General features: G+C 55.1%; 2 protein-coding genes across 7 annotated transcripts; one reads left to right on the top strand and one right to left on the bottom strand.

The window, feature by feature from the left end:
* Positions 1–1274: 1274 nt before the first annotated feature.
* On the top strand, positions 1275–19003 carry GMEB2 (glucocorticoid modulatory element binding protein 2). 6 transcript variants are annotated; one of them, XM_027559146.1, is made up of 11 exons: positions 1275–1330; positions 7076–7178; positions 7721–7885; positions 8187–8284; positions 8840–8967; positions 12672–12775; positions 13080–13237; positions 15083–15154; positions 15421–15558; positions 15864–16013; positions 16403–19003. In XM_027559146.1, the coding sequence occupies exons 3-11, from the start codon at positions 7755–7757 to the stop codon at positions 17059–17061; spliced, it is 1638 nt and encodes a 545-aa protein (XP_027414947.1). In that variant the 5' UTR covers positions 1275–1330; positions 7076–7178; positions 7721–7754; the 3' UTR covers positions 17062–19003. The 6 variants fall into 6 exon arrangements, with proteins under 6 accessions (XP_027414947.1, XP_027414952.1, XP_027414948.1 ...); XM_027559151.1 differs by having other exon boundaries at positions 1278–1330; positions 8769–8967; positions 15864–15986; XM_027559147.1 differs by lacking the exon at positions 7076–7178 and having other exon boundaries at positions 1307–1330.
* Positions 19004–21937: 2934 nt separating this feature from the next.
* On the bottom strand, positions 21938–24358 carry FNDC11 (fibronectin type III domain containing 11). The gene has a single exon (XM_027559145.1). It carries the CDS (start codon positions 22979–22981, stop codon positions 21980–21982), a length of 1002 nt encoding a protein of 333 aa, XP_027414946.1. The 5' UTR covers positions 22982–24358; the 3' UTR covers positions 21938–21979.
* Positions 24359–25403: the final 1045 nt, after the last annotated feature.

The raw sequence follows: 25403 nt of genomic DNA, 5'->3' as shown, positions 1-25403 counted from the left end.
CGCACCCACTTCAGAAACCTGAGGACAGGGAAACTCAAATTATGAACACAGGTTCAGAGCTCAGTCCTAAAGAAGGCATTTGTTTTCAGACTTCTAAGCCTTCTGAGAGGGAGCACCCAGGGACCCAGCAGGCTTCCATCTAGGGTCTGAGTCACGGGCAGCTATCAGCAAGCAGAGCAGGGACACTACACGGGAGGAGAATTGGGACCCGCCTGCACTTGTCTGAGAACAGCCAGCTTCGCCCACCCTCTGGGTCCCCCAACTGCCTGGCACACAGGCAGGTGCGGGAACGGCCAATCCCACCGCTGCCCTGCTTCCTCCAGGAGTCCTGCGGCAGGAGCTGATCGGGATACCTCACACGTGCCTCGGCCCTGGGCAGGGCAGGTGAACCCCACTTGCCATCCCCTGGGCCCCCACTGCACCTTTCAAGCAAACATTAAGGCCTGGTTGTGCTGGTTCCCAAGTCAAAGGAACCCCATTAAAGCTGAGTGTTGAGTGCTGCTAACCGTCTCATGTTCTGGAAAATCTAGGGTCTTTATACTCCAGCCAGTTACTGTAATTTTAAGAGTTTTCACAGCGATCCTAACCCTACTTCAGGATGTCTTTCGTGGCTCTGTGATAGCGGAGGAACTGGATTTTAACTTCAGTTAACGCAAATTAAGATGAGCAAACGCGGTCAGTGACTACAGCATAGGACAGCGCGGTTGGGGGTCGACACAGGAACACTGGGTGGCGCCTCGCCGAACCAGAAGTCTTTATGGCTTACTATAATACAAAAATAAAACATGATAATCGCAGGATTCGGACTGTACGACCCCAGGGCAGCCCTCTCACCTGCCTGCCTCTGAAGAGACCCTTTCACACACAGGCAAGTCACTCACATTTCTCGCCAACCCTAAACGAATCTTCCTACGCACCCCTTCCGGGGTCTTGTTTCCTCCGTGCCAGGCAGGTGAGCCAGTGGGCGGAGGGGGCGGGGGGGACGGGTGGGCAGCATGACCCGCAGCCCCAGGAAAGGGCAGGTACATCCACCTCCGGCCCAACCCACACCCAAGCGCACGCGCGCCCGGCCTCGCCGGGCCTTATTTCTCGGCACCGCCCGCTTCCACGCCTAGCGCCAAATAAATCCCCGGGCTCGCCCTTGCCCGTGCGTGCGCGGCCCCGCCGCCTGCGTCACTAGGAAGCGCGCGCCCGGGCCGCCGCCGCCGCCGCCGCCGCCGAATCCCCAACAAGGAGCGGAGCCCGAGGCCGCCGCCGCCGCCCGCCTGCCGCCGCCGCCCGCCACCCCCGCCCGCCCGTCGGCGCCCGCGCAGGCCCGGCCGCGGCTCAGGTAAGCGCCCGCCGCCCCCCCGCGGCGAGGCCTCTCGCTCCGCCGCGCGCCGCCGTCCAGTCAGGGGTCCCTGCGGAGCGTCAGGACGTTACGGCGGGGGGAGGGGAGCGGGGGAGGGGCGGCGGCGCGCGGCGGGCGTCACGGGCGTCACGGGTCCGCGTCAGGCGCGTCGGCGGCGGCGCGGCCTCCATCTTGCCGGAAGGCGGCGGGCGGCGGGCGCTAGGGAGGGCTTTGGGTGGGGGCCGCGTGGATTGCCCCGTTTCCGTGGGAGCCTCGTGGATACTCCCCTTGCTGTGGGGCTCCCGGGGATGCCCCCTCACCCCGTGGGGGCCGTGTGGATATCTCTCTCTTTACTGGGGGTCGCGGGGTAATCCCCGCTTCCCATGAGGGCCTCATGGATAACCCTCTACCCTTGGGGCCACGTTGATACGTCCCTTTCTGTGGGGGCCTTATGCCTGCAGAACACTTGGTGAGAACCAGAGCCACGTGAACCTCTTGGTAGGGGTCCATTGCCAATAATGACCTGTTACATACTTGCCTAACTTTGTTATTTACTTAGTTTTCTTCCAGACAGCCAAGATTATCTTTCTTTGCTAACACTTCAAATACAAATTTCAGTTACATCAGTCTTTTTTTTCATTAAAAAAAAAAAAACTGTGCATAACAAGTATACAACTTTATGAGTTTCATGTACGCCTGTGAAACTATGATCTATGCCATTAAATTGTCAGTCACCAAAAATTTTTTGCTCTCATTATTACTTTGTGGTAGGAACGCTTAAGTAGCAAAAATTTAAGTATACAATATTGTTAACTAGGCACTATGCAGTATCTCAGGACTTCCCTGGTGGCTCAGATGATAAAGCGTCTGCCTACAATGTGGGAGACCCGGGTTCAATCCCTGGGTGGGGAAGATCTCCTGGAGAAGGAAACGGCAACCCACTCCAGCATTCTTGCCCGGAAAATCCCATGGACGGAGGAGTCTGGTAGGTTACAGTCCATTGGGCTGCAAAGAGTTGGACACGACTGAGCGACTTCACTTCATGCAGTATCTCAGACCTCCAGGATTTACTCATTTTGTGTATCTGAAGCTTCGTACTCTGTCCTGGTCCCTCTTCACCAAATGCTTGGAACCGTCATTCCACACTCTGCTTCTCTAAGTTTGACTGTTTTAGACTCCTCATATAAGTGGTGGTTGTTGTTTAGTCACTAAGTCGTGTTGGATTCTTTTGTGACCCCATGGACTGTAGCACTCCAGTCTCCTCTATCCAGGGGATTTTCCTGGAAGTGGTATCATGCAGTATTTTGTCCTGTGTCAGGCTTATTTCACATAGAATAATGTCCTCCACATTCATCCATGTTGGCACAAATGGCAGAATTTCCTTTTTTTTTTTTTTAAAGGTTAAGTTATATTCCATTATGTGTGTATACCAAACTTTTATCCATTTATCTGTCAATGGACATTGAGGTTACTCCTGTATCTTAACTGTGGTAAATAATGCTTTAGTGAACAAGGGGTGCAGGTGTCTCTTGGAGATCCTGATTTATGTTCTTTCATATATACACCCAGAAGTGGGGTTGCTGATCATATGACAGTTCTATTTTTAATCTTTTGAGGAACCTGGTACTGTTTTCATAGTGGCTGCACAATTTACATTCCCACCAACCATGCACAACTGAGTACAACAGTGTGCACCAGTCTGTTTAGGATAAAACCAAGTGGATTAAATAAATCCCCAGTGTAACAAGATACATTAAGCAGACTGGTCAGAAATTACTTCTTTGTAGGAAGTATCTTAAGACTTTGGGAAGACATACTGGACAGGGGAGAAACTTATACATACAGGTTGCTCACTTAAGAGCCTCATGCCGCCCGGCCAGGGTAATGCAGGGTGTGGTCAAGACTGGACAGCTAGTGCTTGTGCCCCCTCACCCTCCAGGAAGGCAGGGTGAGGAAGCCCAGGTTCTCAAGGAAAAGCAGGGCTAGAGGGCCACCTCCAGGAATGGCTACTTCTGACATTCTTCAAGAGACAACAGAAATCTGGATTTCTAAAATGTGAAGCCTGTAAACTTTGAAAAAGTTGCAACTAATTAAATATTTTGTAACAAGGTGAGGATCAAAGAAACTGTGTCTGTGGACCATTGCTATGTGACCTAGGCCCTCTGCTGTTTCTGGTCGTATTTTTATCAAAGGAAAATATTTGATTTTTTTTAAGGCATGGAAAGCTAGATCTGAGTCTGATGTACTGACTGTGCACTCACACATTTTTTATCTGTTTTTATATATTTATGCCCCAAAATGCTGTTTTAGACATATTTTGTCATGTTTTCTTTACTTCAAAATTAATTGGAAAAGAGGAATTTTGAGAACTTAATATAGTTGCCATTGGAGAGGGAGAAATTCCAGTTTGTGGGTTTTCCCTGTTTAGTGCTCTGTACAGTTTTGAGATGTCGGTGTGGACAGCTACTCTTGGAGGGTGGGCCCTTGCCTTTCTGCAGCTCTGGGGTCAAGTGTGGCTTTTGGGTCTTCTCAGAGCCTACCTGGTGAAAGCAGAGGTGCCTCCATGAGAGCCAAGTACCACAGAACAACATTACTTTCGGGGAAACTTTTTTTAAAAACTTTATTGGGCTATAGCCAATTAAAAAACAAGGTTGTGTTAGTTTCAAGTGATAAGGGCGATCTTAAAGTGATTTTTTTTTAAAACCTCGTGACATGTGGGATCTTAATTCCCTGACCAGGGATCAAGACCAGGGATCAAACTCGTGCTGCCTGCAGTGGACGTGTAGAGTCCTAACCAGTGGACCGCCAGGGAAGTCCCTGTACGTGTGACTTTTGAGGAACTACCAGACTGCTTTCCGTGGGGCGTCACCATTTTGTTGGTCTGCCACCAGTGCAGGATGGTTCCAGTCTCTCCATATCCTGACCACACTTAATTTCCGTTTGTTTTAATAACCATCCTGACGGGTATGAAGTGGTATCTTCTTGTGGTTTTCGTGTGCATTTCCCCAATGATTAAGGGTGTTGAGCATCTGTTCCATGGCTGACGGGCTGTTTGCAGATTTCCTTTAGAGAAAAGTCTCCTCCAAATGATACTTGGCCTGTGGTTCCGGTCGTTTTGTTGTCGTTGACTTGCATCCTGGGTGTGAATCCCTTGGTGGACATGTGCTGCGCAGACACTGCCTTGCAGTGTGTAGGTCGCCTTTTCAGTCTCCCCAGAGTGTCCTTTGTGCACAATAGTTTTTAATTTCAGTGGAGGCAATTGATCTGCTTTTTGTTGCCTGTGCTTTTGGTGTCATATTGCTAGGGAATCCCCTGGCAGTCCAGTGGTTAGGACTCTGTGCTGTCACTGCCGAGTGCCTGGGTTCAGTCTCTGGTCAGGGAAGTAAAATTCCACAAATTGTACCACTGTAGCCAAAAAGTAAAAAGAAAGAAGGATGTCATTACCAAATTTTGTGTCAGGAGGACTTTCCCCTCTGCTTTCTTCTGAGGGTTTTACAGTATAAGCTCTTATGTTTGGATCTTTGATTCGTCTTGTGTTAATTTTTGTCTGTGGTGTAAGTGAAGGTCCAGCCTCATTCTGTTGCCTGCAGAGGTCTGGTTTTCCCAGCTCTGTGTTTCTAAGAGACTGTCCCTGTTCCCCATGGAACGTCTTTCTATGTCCATCTATTGAAGGTCATTTGAGTTGTTTCCAGTTTCTGACAGTCATGAATAAAGCTGTCGTAACATTGTGTGTACAGGTTTCTCTTTCGCAGATACTTAGGAGTGGGTTTGCTGGGTCATGTAGGAGGAGTGTATTTAACTTTATGGAAATGTCCAGACCCTTCTTAGTGTGGCTGCACCACACAGCTGTGTGAGAATTCTAGTTGCTTCACATCCTCCTGGTCTCTGTATCATCAGGTTTTCATTGGTGCTTTTTAAGCTGTTCTAATAGGTGTGCAGTAGTATTCTTGTGGTTTTAGTTTGCATTTTCCTGTGGGTTAATGATGTCGAGCAGCTTTCTGTGTGCTCATTTGGACTTCTCTTTTGCTGAAGTGTCTGTTCACATATTCTGCCTACTTTTAAATTGCGGTGTTGTCGAGTTCTTTCGGTATTCTGCAAGCAAGTTCTTTGTCGGATGTGATTTGCAAGTATTTTCTTCCACCTGTAGCTTGTTATCTTCATTTTCTACTGTCCATTCATTCCGTTGTAATGTACATACCTCATTTTGGGGGGAGGTTTATGTTCACAGCACAATTGAACAGGAGCCTCCGGAGTTCCCATTTACCCACTCCCCAGCCCCCGTCCCTGTCAGCATCCTCACCAGAGCAGTACGTTTGTTGCAGTCCCCAGGTGACTCATCATCAAGCAGAGTCTGTAGTTTACATTGGGGTCACTTTTGGTGTTGTATGTTTTATATTTTTAAACTAAGACTTAATTTTGGGGACTCCCCTGGTGGTCCAGTAGTTAAGAATCCATCTTGTAGTGCAAGCAACAGATTCAGTCCCTGGTCGGGGAACTAAGATCCCACCTGCCTCCGGGCAACTAAACCTGCGTGCTGCAACTAGAGAGTCTGTGCGTGGCAATGGAAGATCGTGCATGCCGCAGCTGAGACCTGACACAGCTAAATACACAAGAAAAAAGAACTGGAGGGGGAAACTGTTTACTGAGTTTTACCAGATATTTACCACACCGGTTGCCTTCCTCCATTCCTGAAGCTTCAGGCCTCCCTCTGCTGTAATCTCCGTCTGTCTGAAGGACCCTGTTAACACTGCTTTTAGAGCAGATCTGCTTGTGGCCAGTTGTCTTAAGTTTCCTTTATCTGAAAGTGTCTCTATTGTGCCTTCGTTTCTGAAGGATCTTCTCCCTGTCACAGAATGCGGGCCTTAGGCTCTTTGCTTTCAGCATGGTAAGGAAGTCCCTGCCTCTGGTTCTGTGGTTCTGGGGAGAGTCCTGAAGGCCTTCAGGTTGCTCTTCTCATGTGGGAAATATGTACCTTTTTATCTGTTTTTGTAACATTCTTACTTTGTCATCCGTTTTCAGCAGTTTGATGGTGCTCTCGGCATAGATTTCCTTGAGTTTATTCTGCTTGAAGTTTGTTGGACTTCTTGAGTGTGTACATTTATATTTTTCACTACCCTTGGGAAGCGTTCAGCTGTTATTTCTTCCGAGTTGTTTTTCAGCACCGCACGGTCTTCTTTCCTCTGGGACTCTGGTGATACAGTTGGCCAACTTCTTTTGTTCTGCATTCCCAGAAGCTCTGTTCATTTTGTTTTCCATCTTCTTTCTGTTGTTCACATTAGATCTTTTGTACTGCTCTATATTTTCATTGTTGTATCTCTTTCCTCTCTCACCTCCATTCTGATACTGAGCCCACAAGGTGGATTTCTGTTATTATATTGTTTTATTTTCAAATTTCCACTTGGCTGTGACTTTGGTTCCTGTGCCGATCCAGTCAGGACAGCAGGCTCCACTCATGGAGTAGGAGTGCTCGCAGCTCAGGCCACTGGGGGTTCCAGTGGTCACCTCGGACTGGGCTTCTTCGGATTATTTTTGCCCTAATTTTGGTCAGACTTTCCTGCTTCTTTGTGTGGTAGATTATTCTGGATCGTCGTCTAGATCCTTTGAATATTGTAGATCCTGTGGAGGATGGAGCATTTTGTTATAGCAAGAAGTGTACCTGGGCTATGGGTCTGAGCCCCTCCTGTGGGCAGATGTTGTCTTGAGTCAGCTCAGCCTTCAGCCTGTGCCGGGGTCTCTGTCCCTCAGGTGCCATCCGAGGCTGGTCTGAGACCTGGGCAGTGGTCGACCCTGGAGGTTAGTCCTCGAAAGCTTTGGCTGACTGTTTCGGGCCAGGTCTGCATACAGACAGGTGAGGAGTGACCGGGGTCTTCACACATGGCTGGGGTCAGGCCTTCTCCACCTCCCCACTCTCCGCAGTCTCTTGCTCACTCCAACCCCCAGAGCTGCATTTCTTCCCCTGTTCTGTAACACCTCAGTCCTTGGCCTGCCCTGAGCCAAGCATCAGAGGGTAGAGAGCAGCGGAGCAGTGAGTTACCTCCAGGCCCCCGGAGTTTTCAGTGCCTGCCTGACTGCGACCATCAGAGATTAGAGGGCTGGGGCTCACCAGAGGGCAAAGAGGCAAAGACAAAATAACACCAGGGAGGGTCTCCCAGACCAGAGACAGGGGGTTCCCAAGGGCCTTCTGTGCGAAGCCCTGGATTCTGACGGGGCCTGCTGCCAGAGGCATCCACCTGCATCCTGGCTCTTCCCCAGCGCCGGAGTGTGGCCGTGGGGCTTTCGGGCCTGGTGCAGCTCCACGGTTCTGCCGGGGCTTCCGCCCTGTGCTCACTCCACTGTCAGAAGGTAGCAAGGTCCCCATGCAGACCCTGTGCCTGCCCTGTTGCCCTGCAGGCCCGGGGCCCTGGCGTCTCCTGTCCGCTGAGCCATGGCCACCCCCGATGTGAGTGTCCACATGGAGGAGGTGGTGGTGGTGACGACGCCTGACACGGCGGCGGACGGCAGTGGTGTGGAGGAGGTGAAGACTGTGCTGGTCACCACCAACCTTGCCCCGCACGGGTGAGGATAGGCTCCGGGGGGGCGGTGGTGGAGGGGCTCAGGTGAGCTGAGGGCTATGTCTCTTCTCCCGCTGCCGAGGTCATGGCTTCGTGTCCCCAAATGCATGGTAACTTCTCCTCTGAAGGGTCAGGCCAGTTGGGAACCAGGTTTTCTAGGTGAAGTGAGGAGAGACGTGTGTGGGGTCAGCGGTGCCATGACCTCTGGCTAGACTGGAAAGCGGGGCAGAAATGGTAGTGGAGCGTGGGGCTGGCTGTTGCAGAGGTGCTGATGTCCCTTCTGTCTCCTTCCCTTTTGTCCCCAGCGGTGACCTGACGGAGGACAACATGGACACGGAAAATGCTGCGGCGGCTGCTGCAGCCGCGTTCACAGCATCCTCACAACTCAAGGAGGCCATGTTAGGTAGGGAGCCTGCCTTCTGGCAGTGGCGCCCGCAGGCCGCTCCAGACAGAAGTGGTTTTGCCTGAGGGGACTGTCCTCCCTTCAGTAAGGGGGCAAAGGTTCCCGAGGCCCTCCTGGGGCTCCTCTCCAGAGATGGGCCTGAGGCACCACGGAGGCCCTGGCTCCAGGGTCCCCAGGTGTGGCGCTGGCCCGTGGCTAGCAGGGAGAGCTCGTTTTGCAGTCCTGGTTAGTGTAGCCGTCTGTGATCAGCAATGCAGACTCTTACCACCTTTGGCCTTTTTCTGTAGCCTGACATTAAAGGCTTCAGAGCTCTTCCAAATATTAAGAATAGGTTTCTCTGTAAGTGTTTGGGTGAAGTTTTATTTCCATCAGTTGGTCTTTACTTTGGGCTGAGGAGAAATGCCCTCTGCCCACCTTCGTCTTGTTTCAGTCTCTCCTGGATTCTGATTTCTCTTTCAAGGTAGTTAACCTTGTACTTTTGCAGGAAATGCTTTGGAGAAGTTGTAACTGATTTTCTGTGTTGCCCCTTTCCCTGTCAACACACCTGGTGAGAAGTGAAGATGGCTGAAGAGGAGGAGAGCCTGGAGGCAGAGATCGTTTACCCCATCACCTGCGGGGACAGCAGGGCCAACCTGATCTGGAGGAAGTTTGTGTGCCCCGGCATCAACGTGAAGTGTGTGCAGGTGAGAGTTCCCATGCAGCCAGGCTTCAGGGAGGGGTTCCCAGGGCCGCAGCTATGAAGCAGACAAAAGGAGACCCCAACTGCAGGGGGTGTGACCCTGGTGGGGAGTTCAGGAAGCAGAAATCCCATGTTTGGGAGAGCAGAGGACAAGGAGGCTTCAGGGACAATCAGGCTATCACCAAGGCATGAGAGAGCCTCAAGGCAGTGAGTTCCATTCCTGGAGTGACTTTGTCAGGCAGTTTAAACAAGGGAGCTGCTTTGCAAAGATTCATTAGCAGCTGTGGGTAAGGTGGACAGGAGAGAGGTCTGCTTTTCCTGCAGCATGGTAGCTTAGGTACCCACTCACCTTGTGCTGAAAACAGCTAAAAATGCCACTTAAGGCATCTAGAAGATGCCTCCTTAAGCTGGCAAAAGAGGAGGAAGTAGGCCCAGGGCCTGAGTAAAGGTGGATTGTAGAGGGCAGCTAACTTTTGCCTGACACTGGTTTCTCAGCCTTATGGGCAGGAGATGAGGAGCCAAAGCCCAGGGCTCTCAGTTGGGGTGTGTTGTTGGGGTAAGGATTGTCCCTGTGATGCTGCTGCTTCCAGAGGTCTCCACCCTCAATGTTGGGGGCTAGAAAACATGCTGATCACATCCTCCCAGCCCCCCCTACCTCCAGGACAAGGAAAACGCCCCTCCCACATCAGCACTAGGTGGAGTAGGGACCCTCCTGAGGAGTCACGTGTGGCCTGTACAGTGTGAATACCTTTAGCTACGAGTTCAGTTGTCAGATGGTTCCTGGCTCACAGCTCCCCCAGGAATCTGACAAAAACAAATGAGAAATCCTTTTTCAAAGAACTCACCTTTACCTCAGGTTTCAAGTTACTTTGGTAGACAAAGTTCCAAAAAAAAGAGCAGCTCACAGTAACGCAGAACATAACCCTGAGCACACAAGGAAGCAAAGCACCTGAGTGAGTGCACACAGAAATCACAGACAGCAAAATAAGGCCCACAAATACTGCAGGTTGGAATTCTGAGACACGAAATATAAAATAATTACGTTTAATTACTTCAAGAAATAAAGAGACTCAAACACGAATAAAGCGTAAGCAGATATGAAAAAAACTAGAAATGAAAAACAATTAAAATCGAACACTAAGTGGGTGGATTTACAGCTGATTATACACAGTTGAAGAGATAATTGGTGAACAGGAAGACAGAAGTGAAGAAGTTATCGAGACAACTACCGAGCGAAACGTCACAGGGGAAAGTGGAAGCACGGGAGAGTCTAACATATTTGTCTGACTTCTGAAAGGAGAGAGGGTCTGCGAACTTTCATAACCCAGGAAAGATAGCCACCCGCAGTTCAAGAAACTTGACACATCCGAAACTGAACAAATACATTCAGATTTCACATTTCAAAATCTACACTAGGTGCCAGTGCAAAGGACCTTCCACTGGCTCTGGGACATTTTAGCATCAGAATAATGAATGATGGTCGTGGATTGTAATTCAAGTAAAAGTAAGTATCTGCCCGTATTTGTTGCAGTATATTTCATGTCATTTATTTACATCAAACAAGGAAGAGTTAAAACTCTTACACCAACTAACAAACCTAGGTGGGGTACTGGACCCAGAGCGCCATGAGGAGGTGCTGCATCTAGTCAGGGGAAGCTGGTCTCCAAGTACCCCCATCACTAAGGTGCTGCTTACAGAGGGTGAAGCCTGCAGAGCACCCGCTAAATGAGTGGTGATGTTTGGGCGTCAGTGTTGGGCCAGTCTCCGCCACAGCCTCCTGACGGAATGGGCAGAGGTTCTATGGCATTTCCTGACATAAACGCACAACCTGGTTCTGCTCAGGAAGATATCAGACAGACACAAACTGAGGAACGCTATCTTTGTCTACAGAAACACAGACCTGCATGCTTCACGGATGGTGAGGTCAGGAAGGCATGTTCAGTCTGAGATGTTCCTCTAGGTTAAGGAGAGGAGAGACAGGGCAGTCAGTACAGTCGGATGGGTGTGAGTGGGACCAGTTAGCCCACCCTGAGTATGGAGCACACCTGCCCCACCAGTAGAGAACCTGGTTCCTCAGAGGGAGGCGGGACAGAAAGGGGTGGCGGGATGTAAGGGAGAGGCAGGCCATCGGTGGTGCTACAGTGTCAGGTGGGGGCAGGGTCAGAGAAAGCATCACGTAGTTGAGGGGCACTCTGGGTCCACCATGGACTTCCTGTGCTTGGGGAGTGGCCAGAGAGGGTGCTGACTATCCCTGCCTTCCTGGGCTCCGAGGCAGCTCCCAACCAATCAAGGCAAGGGGTAGAGTGGCTTCCTGGCTTGGAGGGACAGTGCACAGGCTCAGGAAATCAGGACAGTCGCTTCCATCAAGAGCGCTTCCCAGGCTGGTCACAGGCAGCCTTGGAGAAGGGCACCTTGCAATAGAGAGCCACACACATTTTTTGTTTTCCCGGCATATATAAAAAGTATATTTACGCTGGATTGTGCTCTGTTAGTGGTGTCATAGCGTTGTGTCTAAAAACAATGTACATGCCTTTAGCTTTATTGCTAAAAATGGTAACCATCATCCGAGCTCTCAGAGTCGTGGTAGCACTGAAGAGCACTGATCACAGATCACTGTAGCTAATGAAAAAGTTTGAAATATTAGGAGAATCACCAGAATGTGGCACAGAGACCTGAATCGAGCAACTGCTGTTGAAAAACAGCACCGATAGCCTTGCTTGAAACAGAGTGTTTGCAAGCCTTCCATTTGTAGAGTATGTACTCTTTGTGAAGTGTGACAGAGCAGGTGTGGCTTGTACGTGAGCTGAGGCAGTTTTACTCCAGTGGCAGGGTAATCTGGGCCCAACCCAACACAGACTGCAGAGCCCCTCAGGGCAGCTGCCCTGGGAGGGGAGGCCCTGCGGAGGGGAGGCCCCGGGGCATCTGGCACCCTGGTCAGGTCCAGCCATGGGTCCAGGCCACGGAGCTTTTGTTTGTGCCTCTGCTGCGACTGTGACACATCCATCCCCTCTGCTTGTGCTCTAAGTAAATGCAGTTGTGCGTTGGTTCTTTGGTTTCAGTGCATGCTTGTTCTATAAGACTGAGTTGGATACTTCACCTTCTCAGGCCACATTTGGGTGAACCTAGCAGACGCACGAGGAGGGAGGGCAGTTTCCTGACTTGAACTGGGCATGTGCTCCTGTGCCATGAAGGGTGCTGTTAGGGCTGGGCCAGGTGGGCTGAAGGGGTGTTCACAGCTGACCCTGTGATTGTGTCTCTTGTTACTTGATGGGCTGTATGTGAATGTTATTTGTGGAATAAGTTACGTACAGGAAAGTTCTCTGCTTGCTGTCTGGAGGGCGAGAGTGCCCTGTGTTTCAGAGTGGGGTGGGCTCCCTGGGTCCCAGGCACTGGGTATATAGTTGAGGGAGATCACCAAGCACCCAGCTCCCTCCCTGCAAGGGGCAGCACCTGACCATCCACTGGAGCAGGATAGGGCCAGCACCTCACCCAGGCCTTGCTGCTCAAGGATCAGGCGTGGCTCAGCTGGTGGTTCTTCCTCCCACCTCAGTCAAGATTGCCAGTGGCTAAATCCTGAATGTCCGCCTCCACAGTGGCTGCCCTGCCATCCACCCTCTTCCCCAGGCTGGCCCTGGACAGAGGGTCAGGCAAGAGAGAAGGGCATCGGGGAGGCTCCGTCTTGACCCTGCTCTGCTCTTCTGTCCACAGTACGATGAACACGTCATCAGCCCCAAGGAGTTTGTGCACCTAGCCGGCAAGTCCACCCTGAAGGACTGGAAGCGAGCCATCCGAATGAACGGCATCATGCTTAGGTGGACACGGCAGGGGTGGGGGCGGGGCAGAGGGGGTGGGACCTGCACAGGACTGGCCAGGGACCCTCCATCAGGGAGTACTGTGGCCACTCTCTCAAAGAGGGCCAGCCCTCAGTGCTGACTGAAGTCTCCGGGATAGCTACCTCCCTCTGAGTGCCAGCTGCTGTGGTCGCACTCCTCGTGGACAGAGCCCCACACAGGCATCCCCATGCTGCTGAGAGAGAGGTGCTGGGGTGGAGCACAGGCAGGCCCTGAGCCTCCGCAGCCTTGTCACCCCTTGTGACGCCCATCCTCTTCCGTGCAGGAAGATCATGGACTCCGGGGAGCTGGACTTCTACCAGCATGACAGGGTCTGCTCCAACACCTGCCGCAGCACCAAGATCGACCTCTCTGGGGCGCGCGCGTCCCTGGGCAGCCCCACGCCCACCGAGTACATCCCGCTCACGCCGGCCACCGCTGACGGTAGGTACCACATGTTGGGCTCCCTCCACTGCTGGCTGCTTGCATGGGGCCTCCAGTCAACTTGGCTGTCCCTTCTGGGCCCCAGCGGTTTGCGCCCACCTCCTCCTTCCTCACCGAGGAAATCTAGTTGCATTGCTGTTCTACCCACAGGGAAGAGTGAAGGACTTTATTTTCTTAAGCCGTTCTTATTATAAAATGATGCACAGGTGGAGAAGAGCATGAAGATTAACAGGGCGAGTGTCCAGTGCCCACCTCCGCCTTTGCCCGTTTTGGGGAGCACTCTCTGCCATTGCCCTGGAGCCTCTCCCCTCAGCACCGGTCTGGGCTTGTGTGTGCTCCCTGCCATTGAGTTGCTGATGTGTTTATAGTACTGTAACTGGTAGAAGGCCTCAGTATTCCCTGGGATTGTTTCCAGATGTTTGAGCACAGAGATTTTTTTTAAAACAAGTTGGAATGAAATCAGGTCCCAGTTTCCCTGTTCATGTTGCCCACTGATGACTTGGTGGCGCTACCTTTCCCAAGATGGGAATTGGGTTGCCCCTCAGCTGTTGCTCCACTGGTCACTCTGGGCTTGCTGCCATGTGGCCAGGGACTGTCCTCATGCTGACCAGACAGTGGTTGGTTGAGGGGCCTTGTCCTGTACTTGGGAAGCTGGAGGGGAGGCTCAGGGGCAAAAAGAGCTCCTGGAGTTCACCCTGAATAAGTCACTGCACCCTACCTGCCCAGACTGGCAGCCGGCTCAGCTGGGGAGTCCTCTGGGAGATCCAGGAACGTGCAGGCTGCCAGCAGTTGGGGCTGGCCCTTGTTGACTCTTTCCTCATCCAGTGGTCACTGCTTGCAGTTATTGGGTGGTGGCCTGGCCCTGGGACAGCATGACACTGTGAGAGGGGCTGGGTCATGGCAAGGCCCCTGCCCTCCGGAGAAACGGGGACACCACTCCTGGCAGGCCAGTGGCTTCTGTGGGAACAGGACCTCCTCTGGATGGTTGGGTTCACACTCTCTTTGCTTTGTAAAAGGCGGCCACAGTGGCTGGTCTCCAAGAAGGATCTGAACACTGAGCCTCCAGTCAGTGCCATGTCTGGTAAAGGCCACATGGGGTTTGGGATTTAGCTCTTAGAGTTCTGTTGTCTCTAGATGGTTTGGACGATCTGTTGCTTTACTTAAACTTACCTCCGTGGTGGTTTCTTCAGCCAGAGTCCTCAGACCACCAGAGTCACCTATTGTTTAGTTAAAGGTTCTATATCAGTCCAGACTGTGAAAAAGCTATTTCAAGCATCTGATATTCCCCAGCCGATGTATTTGTTGGATGTGGAAAAGGCCGGCATGAGGCCAGAAAACTCACCTAGAAGTTGGGATGTTGGGCTTGTTCCTAAGCCCCACATGGCCAGATCCAGACCGTGTCCAGGACTCTGAAGACACTAGAGACAGAGGTGAACCAGCCTGGGTGGCTTACACCTCTCAAAGTTCCACCTCTTCTGATTTACAAGAAGGAAACGTGGTAGCTGTTGAGACAGACAACGGTGTCAACGAGACAGAGACTTGAGGGGCTACTGAGAACAGGCCAGGCAGGAAGGCTGGCCTGTGGCCCCTGGCCGGCAGGCATGAAGGCTCGTCATAACTGATAAGGACAGCAGAGTATTGAGGACGTGGGGACAGCTTTGCGGAGACATTTTCTAGCTCCTTCTTTGTCCATGTTTAGCAGTGAATGTATAACGTGTGGATCCTCTGTTGTGCTTATACACGTTAATTAATTTTTTGAAAACGGGGGGTATGAGGGGGGGTACTGTGGTGGGTGGAGTGCTGGCCTGTCACCAGCAGGGCTCACCAAGCTCGTCTTGGTTGCAGTGAATGGGGCTCCTGCGACCATCACCATCGAGACCTGCGAGGACCCAGGGGACTGGACCACAGCCGTTGGAGGTACGGGCCTCCCTGGGCTTCTTGCTGGGGGGTGGGGCTCCCACCTGCTCCTGGCTTCGCCACGGGGACTTGTGGGCTGCAGGGCATTGTCTTGGTGGATGCACAGGGCTGACCCACTGGACTCCCACTTGTGGTTGGGCGGGGGACACTCACACGGCTCCCCCAGAGCTGTGTCCTCCTGGCAGTTCTTTACTCCTCCCTGTGATAGAACCAGAGGGGCTGCCTGTGCAGGACTCCCCATCTCTGAGCCCCTCCTTCCATCTCAGATGATACGTTCGCCTTCTGGCGGGGGCTGAAGGACGCAGGCCTGCTGGACGAGGTCATACAGGAGTTCCACCAGGAGCTGGTGGAGACCATGAAGGGCCTGCAGCAGCGGGTGCAGGACCCACCCCTGCAGCTCCGAGGTGAGCAGTCCGTCTGCCCTGGTCCATGGGCCCCCAAGGCCTCTTCTGGCTTGGCGTGGTGGGGATGGCCTCAGGATGCCAGTGAGTATAGCCTGCTTCTTCTGGCTCTGAGCTGGCCCAGAAGCATTGGCAGGGGTGGTCAGTTACCCTGCTCTCTCTGGATCCCTCCTCGCTGCTGGGAGGAAGCCAAGCCCTAGAATCAGGACCTGTTGCGCCTGGTCCCACACCTCAGCAGGTGGCATGGAGTGCCCCAGACTTGCTATGGGCTGGCTCATTCTCATTGTTTGCCTGCCCTGCCCATGTAGACGCCGTCCTCCTCAACAACATCGTCCAAAATTTCGGCATGCTGGACCTGGTGAAGAAGGTGCTGGCCAGCCACAAGTGTCAGATGGACCGTTCTCGGGAGCAGTATGCCCGCGACCTGGCAGGTACACTGGCCTCGGCTGTGCCCACAGGTGCTTGGGTGTGCGGAAGAGGGCTGGGGTGGGTGACACTGGGGCGGCCCCAGCCAGACCTCCCCGAGATTCACCCTCGACCCCACACTTTGCCTGTGAGGTGGCGCCTTCCCGGGAGGTGCCTGTGGGTGTGTGTGAGGCAGGCTGACTCTGTAACCAGGCAGTTTGCCTGCAGACGTTAGCGTGAGCAGAATATGTGACAGAACAGGGAAGGCTGCTCCAGTCGGGCGGCTCGAGCCAGCTGCTCTCTGCTGCTTCCTCAGAGCAGCGAGTCCCCTGCAAAGAAGGCCCTGTAGACCGCATCCCCACGCGCACGCGAGGTCAGGCCCCAGGCCAGTGCAGGTCCTTGTCTGGCGGTGGTGGGTGGTCTGACGGCCTGTGCCCCGCAGCCCTGGAGCAGCAGTGTGACGAGCACCGCCGGCGGGCCAAGGAGCTCAAGCACAAGTCACAGCACCTCAGCAATGTGCTCATGACGCTCACGCCGGTCTCCCTGCCGCCCCCCGTGAAGCGGCCTCGGCTCGCGAGGGCCACGTCTGGGCCGGCCGCCATCGCCTCGCAGGTGCTCGCCCAGTCTGCCCAGATCGCCCTGACCCCCGGCGTGCCTGTCTCCCAGCTCACCAGTGTGCCGCTGGGCAAAGTGGTGTCCACCCTGCCCTCCCCCGTGCTGGGCAAGGCTGCGCCCCAGGTCGCTCCGGCCAGCTCCCCCGCCTCGCCACTGCTTGGCGGCTACACGGTGCTGGCCTCCTCTGGCACCACCTTCCCCAACACAGTGGAGATCCACCCGGACGCATCCAGCCTCACGGTCCTGAGCACAGCCGCCATGCAGGACGGCAGCACTGTGGTCAAGGTGGTGAGCCCACTGCAGCTGCTCACCCTGCCCGGCCTGGGCCCCACCCTGCAGAACGTGGCCCAGGTATCGCCCGGGGGCAGCACCATCGTGACGGTGCCCACGGGGACTGTCGAGAGTGCCGTGGCTGCCCCGGGACCTGAGGAGCACACGGCCACCATCGAGGTGGCCGCCATGGCGGAGGGCCATGAGCACAAGTAGCAGCCAATGGAAGGTGAGGCCCCACGTGGGCACTAGGCTGGCCACCTCTCCTCAGGCTGTGGGGGCACAGCACCGGTGCCCATGGGCCACGCGGGGCTGCTGAACCAAAGAGAGGAAACGCCAAAACAGACGGAGAAGAGAGGAGAGGCGAGGGACGTGGCAGCAGCCTGGGATGTGGGGCTCTGAGCTCTGAACCTCCTCCCTTGTTTTCTTGGGAAATATATTTTTCCATCTGTTGCTTATTAATACTGTTTACACGTGGGGCCTTGGTGAGGAGCCAGATGGGGGGCCAGGGGCCCAGTGCAGCTGGCGGCAGAGGCAGGGCAGGGGCAGGGCCTCGGCCCGTAACTGGGGAGCCCGTTACTAACACGTGTCTTGGGAACTGTCCCCAAGTGTGGAAACCCATGGATCCTATGGATTTGGTTTCTTCCCACAGTTTTCTGTAGGTTTAGTGTGGCCAGCACTCTGCTCTCCCATCTCTGGCCTAAGCATCAGTGGTGCTTCAGGTCTGCACGTGGCTCAGGGGCCTCCAGGGCACCCGGGGGTCGGGGTGCTGGCCCTGGGACACCTGCCTGGCCAGAGGGACCCAGGGGTCCAAGCAGCACAGGCCAGAATGCCCCCTACCCCTGCCCGCAGATGCTCAGGGGCCATTGCACATGCTCTGTGGCTGTTTCTAAGTGAACCCTTAGTAGGCTCCAACAAAGAGTCAGATTTATCGTGTTTTCAATCTAAATGAGGCAGAGTGCCTGGGCTCCCTGATCTGCTCTGGGTTCAGAAGTGTCTTGTACACAGGGACAGTTGGGACAGCCCCGGGGGCAAGAGGCGGGTGTGCCCTGTGGCTTTTCCTGGGGAGGACACATGGAGAGAACGACCAGGGCCTGTAGAGGGGTCACTCCATGTCCAGTGGGGACACGCCTCGGGTTGGGGCTCATGGTCTGGTGTTCAACTCTGGGCTCAGCTCCATGCTAGTGGGACCCCCCTAGAGGTGGGCTGTACCCACTGGCTGACACTGGTGCCGCAAGGCGTCTGGGACCAGCATGGGTGAGGTAGCATCCAGGTGCTCGTGGGGAGGGTGTCTGTGGGCTGGCCAGCCCTCTGCTTTTCTGGTCTTGGACTTGGAAAGACCAGGGAGGGGCTGCTCTGCAGGCCTTGAGCCACTGCAGTGGGGGATACCCACGGCCACCCTGGGCCTCCTGTCCATCTGACACCTGCGGAGACCCAGAGAGAAGCCTCTACCCGCCTCGCACTTTGAAGGGAACCGGGCTCCGTCCATCCATCCTTCCGTCCGTCGGGTCCCCTGGACCCACCTCAGCGCCCTCATTGAGGCTGTTTTGTTTCTGTCATGTCTGGTTGGCTGCCGTTTCGGGTGTGCTGGTTTCAGCACAGTGTCACTTCCTTGTTTGTTAGACGCTCCTCTTCCAGGCGCATCTCTGATGCACACAGTTGAGCCTGTGGACGGGGCACCCCAGCCAGTCCTGCGTCTGGCTCAGGTCATATCAGAACATGTTGCTAGTGAAACTGGGCATCTTGTGCTTGGAACCTTGACCATTCAGACCTGCTACGCCCTGGAAAGGTGCCTCTGCCTGCCGGCCATGGGGCACTGGGTGGAAAGTTCGTTTCAGAGCCATATAAACAGAACCGTGATGGCTGCTCCCAGACATGGTCCCTGGGGGCTGAGCTCCAGGTGTGGGAAGGGGCCCACTGTCCTCCAGGAACCCTCAGCCCAGTGTGGGGATCGGGCCATCTCGCTGTCAGCGCCCCACCCTTCCCCCCACCAGGCATGCGGGGGCTGTCCCAGGCTCGGGCTCCAGGAGGCAGGATTGGATCTGAGGGGCTCGGAGGCAGCCTGGGCAAGGGACACCTCTGAGTTCTACTTTGTACGGTGTTTTGCAAGTATCTGCTTGGTACTTTGATTTCAAATAAAAACATTTTTCATAACCTGTGTCTGTGTCTTGTGATGAAGGGCTGTGAGTGGATGGATTTCCAGCAGGGACCCCTGCACCCAACACCGGGACCAGGCGAGGACCCTGACTCAGGGCGCCTACGACTTTTTCCTTTACAGTTCCAAACTGATAGTGGATCTCAGTTTCCCAACCAGGGGAGAAGTCAGTGCCCCCTGCAGGGGAAGCACAGAGTCAACCACTGGGATGCCAGAGAGGTCCCAAGTTACTGAATTTTAAGATTAAGAAACTACAGTTCTTCCTTAGATTTGTGTACTTTGAATATTTTCTTTCAGCCAACACCTTGCCTTTTCTTTGTTTTCACTGACATCTGTTGAAGAGCAGGCATTTTGGATATTTATGAAATCCAGTTTATTGACTTTTTTAGGGCTTTTCATGTTCTTAAACATTTGCCTACCCCAAGGCTGTGAAGATTTCATCTGTTTTGTAGAAAATATAGTTTAGCTTTGACATTGAGATGATCCTCTTGAGTTAATTTTTGTGAGGGTGAGTCAGGGACTTTGTTTATCTGTCTGAGGACCCTTGGTTGAGAAGGTTGCCCCTTCTGTGTCTTGGCACCCTTTTAAGACGGGTTGACTGCAGGTGCAGGGGTGGTCATCCTGGGACCCCTGTCATCCACCCAGCACCTCTCCTGATGCTGGCAGTGGCTGTGTCCAGTGCTCTACATGTTCTCCAGACAGGAACATCTCCCCAGCAGCCCAGCATCCACCACTTGGGAAACGTTTCATCAGAGACCAATCCCCTCCTAACGCTGTAGGTCCTGCAGACACCCATTGAGCCACGCGGCCAGGAGTGGACCTTCCCTGGTAGGTGGCACACAAGTTGCAGGCAGAAATTCGAGGCCCAGAGGCCAGGAGTGTGGACATAAACCTCTGGTCTCAGGAGTGAGCCTCCCTGTGTGTCCAGGAAGAACATGGGCTCTGGCCATGAGGCCCCAACTGGAACCCCAGTCTTGGCAGATGGTGTGCACTGGCTTTGGTCTCCAGTCTGCATGGTCAGGAGGGATGTGCAGCTGGACTGAGGCACAGCCCATCTGACAGGGTGCACGGGCATCAAGCCTGGCGTGGTAAAGAGGGCTGGGTCAGTTGGGGCTGCAGTCCCTCCAGATCACTGAGGCATGGAGCCAAACCCTCCTCAGCCTGGAATCAGGGAGGGCTTCCAGGAGGAAGAGGCATTGCATTCCTGAGCACCGCAGTTCCGCAGTCAGGCAACTGCTTGCAGAGGTGGTGTGAGACAGGGTCATGGGCAAAGGGTGGATGGTAGGCCTCACCATGGTGAGGGCTGTGCTTTCAAGTCCCAGGCGCAGTATGAAGCCTGGGGTTGTGAGTGCAGGGCAGCAAACGGATCTAGAGGAGAGAGAAGCTGGCAGAAAGCTGCAGGCACGAGGGGAGGGGCAGACACAGACCTGTGCCCTGACCTCCAGGGCTGCACTGGGAGGGCACTGTGGGTCACTTACAACCTGGCACCGGCACTGGCACCATGAGGAAGGTGCTAGGAGGGGCCAAGGGAAGGAAGTGTGCACCCCGGAAGGCCTCCATATGTGCCAGGACTCAGAACCCATGCATTCCTCCCTTGGCGAGCCCTCACCCCGGTGTGCTGGGCTCTGGATCAGTATGACCAACATAAACCCCCATCTCGGGTCCCCTGGCTGGCCCCTTTTCCTCTCCCCTCTAGGCTTCTCGTCCCCGTGCCCCACCCTCCACTGCTCTGGATCCCTGGGAGCCTTGGGGTGACTCCATCTGCAGGACACCCAGGAGGGAGTCCCCCTCCCCCTGCCATAGCCACATGATGCCACAGACCACGTGACAGTCTGGCTGAACCCTTGGCTGGCATGCGGCAGCAAGCAGGCGCCTGGAGAGATCTGGGAGGGGAGCCCTAGGTGAAGACACCCCAACCCTGCAGAAGAAGAGGGAGGGTGGTGCTGGGCCCTCTTACTCAGTTGAGGTCCCCTCTCTCATCAAACCGCTTTTCAGTGGGGCAGGGACTCTATTTCTGAGCCCCTTGCCCTGGCTATACCCTATCTTCCCAGGGGCCTGAAGTCTTAGTGACTGCTCTGGTGTGAGCGGTGGGCGACGGAAGGCTGTTTGGCTGTGTACTGGGGGTGGCTCTGGGCCTTTTGCTGTGAACAGTCTTCTTCAGCCATAGCCCGGGTACACGGTGCCGTCCCTCCTGGACCTGAGCAGGGCCAAGTTGCCAGAACAGGTAGCCGCCGGCATCCTCGTCACCTTTACGGAGTGGGTATGTACACAGGCAGCAAGCAAGCTGCTGGCCAAGCTGACCACACTGGCAGGCAAGGGCAGACTCTCTTGGTTGCCCACTGGCCTGGATCTGGGCAGGGCACCCTGCCAGTCTCCCTTGCTAGGATCCTCATCCACCTAAGGATGGGGCTGCAGATGAACTTCAGCTTCTTTTGGGGAGAAGATAATACTTTTATTTTCATTAAAAACAAGATAAAATGTGCTCTTGGCCTTGGGCCCCCTGGCCTTGACAGGCGAGATAGTAATGGGGCCATGACTGCCTCCAATGAGATTTGGGCAGGACATGGGGGTAACCACCCCGCTTGGGGAACCCCAGCCTAGGAGGCAAGAAAGGTGGCCAGAGTCTGTGCCCAGGTCACATGGCTGCTCACTGTGATGGGAAGGAGCTGGGGGCACGTCGAGGGGCTGGGGCAGAGGTGCCAGAGCCTTGGAGCTGTTCTCACCACTGATGGTGGCAGCCACATGCCAGGCAAGCTGAGGCTTCTTGTTACAGGGGTCAGTGTCCTGCAAAGGCCAGCCTGGGGCTCCCCGCCGGAAAAGAGAGCAGGAGCTGGAGGGGGCGGGACTCATGGGTGGACTGTGCTGAGTCAGGAAAAAACACTTGTGGCTGCCGCCACTTCTAAAACATAAGTAAGTCTGTTTCTTTAATTGTGTATGTGTGTTTATACTCCTCTTTATTAGTGGATAAATACTAGAAAATCATCTCTCGGAAGGTGTGGTCAGGGACAGGCCTAGCTTGCCCAGCCTACTGGGGGCGAGCCCTTCAGGGGGCCCTGGCTGGGTGTGCAGGGTGAGGCTGTCCCTCCAGGGCTCATACACCAGAGTGTAGCTCTCCGCCCTCTTGACAGTGAACTTGTAGGCACGGTTGGGCAACAGGTTTCGAATGTCAAAGGCGCAGGCGGCCACGGGGATGATGCCACACTGCATGCACTCCTGCTGTGTCCGTGGGTCCAGCAGCTTGTAGCGCAGCTCAAACTGCTCCGGCACAGCCTGCTGGATGGTGACAAACCAGCGCAGGCTGACCCAGTCCTGGTGGGCCACCGACTCCTTGCGGTCAAACATAACGGGCATCTTGGTGCTCAGCATGAGCCGGATGTGGGGAATCTTGGTGGCGCCAATGTCAGACACTAGGCGGTGCTTGACGTGTAGGCGCCCCGGCACCATCATGGCCAGGAAGCTGTCCATGACAGCCGACAGGTCCGCCAGGCGCTGCTCCACGAGCCCCCAGCCTGCCAGGAAGGGCCGAGGGTCTGGCGACTCGAGCAGGGCATCCAGCTCGGAGCGGCCATGGTCCAGCTGCTCCAGCAGGTCCCCAAGCAGCAGGAGCTGGATCTTGGTCTGGGCGGCGCCCACTTTCTTCATGCGCTGGAACTTCCAGGGGTCGATGAGCTGGAACATGGTGGTGGGCAGCACCAGTGGGTTCTGGTCGCCCAGAGCCAGGTGCTTGGGGAGGATCTCGATGTAGTAGGAGCACTTCTTGAGGAGCTCCATGCGGGCGTGGTGGCGCTTGAGCAGGTGGGGGCTCAGGTCTGAGGTCAGGAACTCTTGCAGAGCGTTGCGGCGCTCCACATAGGTTCGCCAAGCCTCGGGCTCCAGCAGCTGCCCATCTTCGGCCTCCTCCACCTCCTCCTGGTCCAGGAAGGACTGGGGACTGTCCAGCTTCATTTTGTCCAGGCCCAGGCCTGTCACCTGGAAGTTCATGGTCTAGGAGCAGGGGACAGAGGGCAGGGCGTGAACGGAATGCTCAGACTGGCCTCTGCAGCCCACCCGGGGCCCACTCAGGGCAGTGTTTGTGTGGTGTGACTTCAGTCCCACTGGCCCCCATGCTAGGCTCTCTGGCCTCCAGGGGTGGGGGTGGGAGCAGGAAGAGGCTCGTGGGGAGGGCTCATCTCTCTGGACAGAGGCTGCTTGGAGGACCAGGTGGGCAGGCTGCAGATCTGGATAAAAGTGGACATTGTAGGGCCGACACTCTACTGATGGTCTTTTGTGATGACACAGGGACAGGGGCATTGGGCCTGTGCTTTGGAAAGTCCAGCCACTGCCTAGCTGTGTAGCCCCATCTGGAATGGGTTACACCGCTACCCTGGAGCTGTTGACAGGATTCAGAGTGATCCTGTCTGAGCATCACCAAACCCCAGCTGGGGAGCCCACTGTCCTGCAGACCGTCCACATCCCACTGCAGGTGCAGAGCAGAGGCCCAGGGCCAGCCCAGAAGGCAAGGTGGCCTCAGCCCTGAGGACCAGTCATGCCAGTTCCTTGTTATGGAGCCCTGCTGTATCTTGGGGCCTCAGGATGTTCCTGAGCCCATAAGAAAAGCCCCTGAACGGTCCCCCTGCTCACAGATGGGGTGCCTGAGCCCAGAACACTTGGTAGCTTGCTCTTAATCCAGGCTTTGAGCCCACTATAGACCCCAGAATCTATCTCCTTCAGCACCCCTCCTCCACCCAGGTTTCCCTCTGTAGGAGGGTCCAGTGCGCCCCAGAGCTGGGCATAGCTGCGCTCCCAGGCCTGGCAGGTCCTGACTACAAGGCTGGGGCTCCTTGGAGAAAGGGGGTCAGCATTCCTGGCTGCTGTCCCAGGTCCCAGCCACCCCCAAGGACAGCGAGACAGACCCCGTGGTTTCACTGGGAGGTCTGAGGTTGTGCAGCACCCAGAAAGTTGGATGAGTTACAAACGGGAGCTGAGAGGCTGTGTGAAAGGCCCAAGGGGCAGAGTGAGGTTGGGACCCAAGTTGGTCTCCCTCCCCAGATGTCAGGACTTGACCTTCCTGGGACGGAGGCTGTAGACCCAACCCTGGGCACAGCAGCACCAGTGTCTGGGCTGAGGTGCAACAGACCAGGACCAGGAATGCTGGCCTGCGTCCTTCAGTGGCCCAGTAGCCCAAGGCTGGGACAGATTCAAGCCGCCTCTGGAGGGAGCTTTAGCTCCAGGTAGGGCTACAGGTCAGAGGTGCTTCCAGACGGCCCCAGTTTCTCCGTTGAAAAAGCCAGGAGGGGTTGCTGGTAAACTCAGGAAAGAAGCGGCCTGCCCTGGCCCTCTACCCAGACCTACACCCTCCTCTGCCTCCGGGACCCCCTACACTCCCCTGGCCTTGGGCCCACTTCCCCTCAACCGACCCCCACCCGCCTCCGCCTGCCCACCTCCGCCACACTCCCCTCGTCCTTCACCCCCCTCGCCCGCCTCCCGGCGCGCCCACTTGCCCTGCCTCCCGGAGCAGCGCTGCCTACTGTGCACGGAACCTGGGGCGCCTAACCTCCCACCGCGGCGTCCCGCGGGTTGCCATGGGGACCGCGGGTCTTTGTGACGCTCCGCCCAGAGGGCGGGGTGGGCAGAGAGCCTATAGTGTGGGGATGGGGCCCCCTCGACTCGGGAAGATTGCCAGGGCGCGTTCCCGGTCGCGACCCGGAAGCCTCCTGAAGTCAAGGGAGGGCCCTTACCTCCACCCCCTTGCAGGTACCAGCATAGGATGTCTGTCTCTAAATTCCCCTCCCCTGGCAAAGACTCCCTTCCCACGGTGCCCCTCCCCCACTCCTCCTGGTGACCTCACTCATGGGAGGCGGCTTTGCCGGGCTAAGCGCCCATCACCGTGTGGGGGGTGGGGGGGTGCCCTGGGCGCTTAGTCTGTAAGTTGTAGCTGTTGTTATGTCGTTATTTAGGGGTCTGAGAAGCAAGAGTTGAATTATTTGGAAAGGGGATGCTGTCTCAAAGTTGAGGGAGAGGCGGGGAGCTGGAAAGTGGAGAAGGGAATGAAAAGCAGTGAGAGAAAGACCGTCCACCCGTGCGGCCCACCCACAGAGAGTGTGAGGGACAGAGCAGTCTACCCTCCTCTTCTGGGTCAGGCAGATCCTCACCTCTGCCATCTCTGACTTCATCCGTTTTTGTTTTGTTTTGTTTTTAATTTCTCGTTCTCAGCTATTTTCTTAAAATTAAACTTTCAATTTTGAGATTCTGCTGCAAGAAATAACACAGAGATCCCAAGTATCCTCTGCCCGTTTCCTGAGGGGACCAACTTGCAGAACTGTCCTACAAGATCACACCACGAGAGTGACCTTGACCGTCAAAATGCAGACTGCCCCTTCTCCACAGGGACCTCCCCCCGGCTTCACCTTTCACAGCCCACGAG

Source organism: Bos indicus x Bos taurus, chromosome 13, assembly GCF_003369695.1.
Source record: "Bos indicus x Bos taurus breed Angus x Brahman F1 hybrid chromosome 13, Bos_hybrid_MaternalHap_v2.0, whole genome shotgun sequence".
NCBI classification, from domain to species: Eukaryota; Metazoa; Chordata; class Mammalia; order Artiodactyla; family Bovidae; genus Bos; species Bos indicus x Bos taurus.
This window is presented reverse-complemented; position numbering and strand designations above follow the sequence as displayed.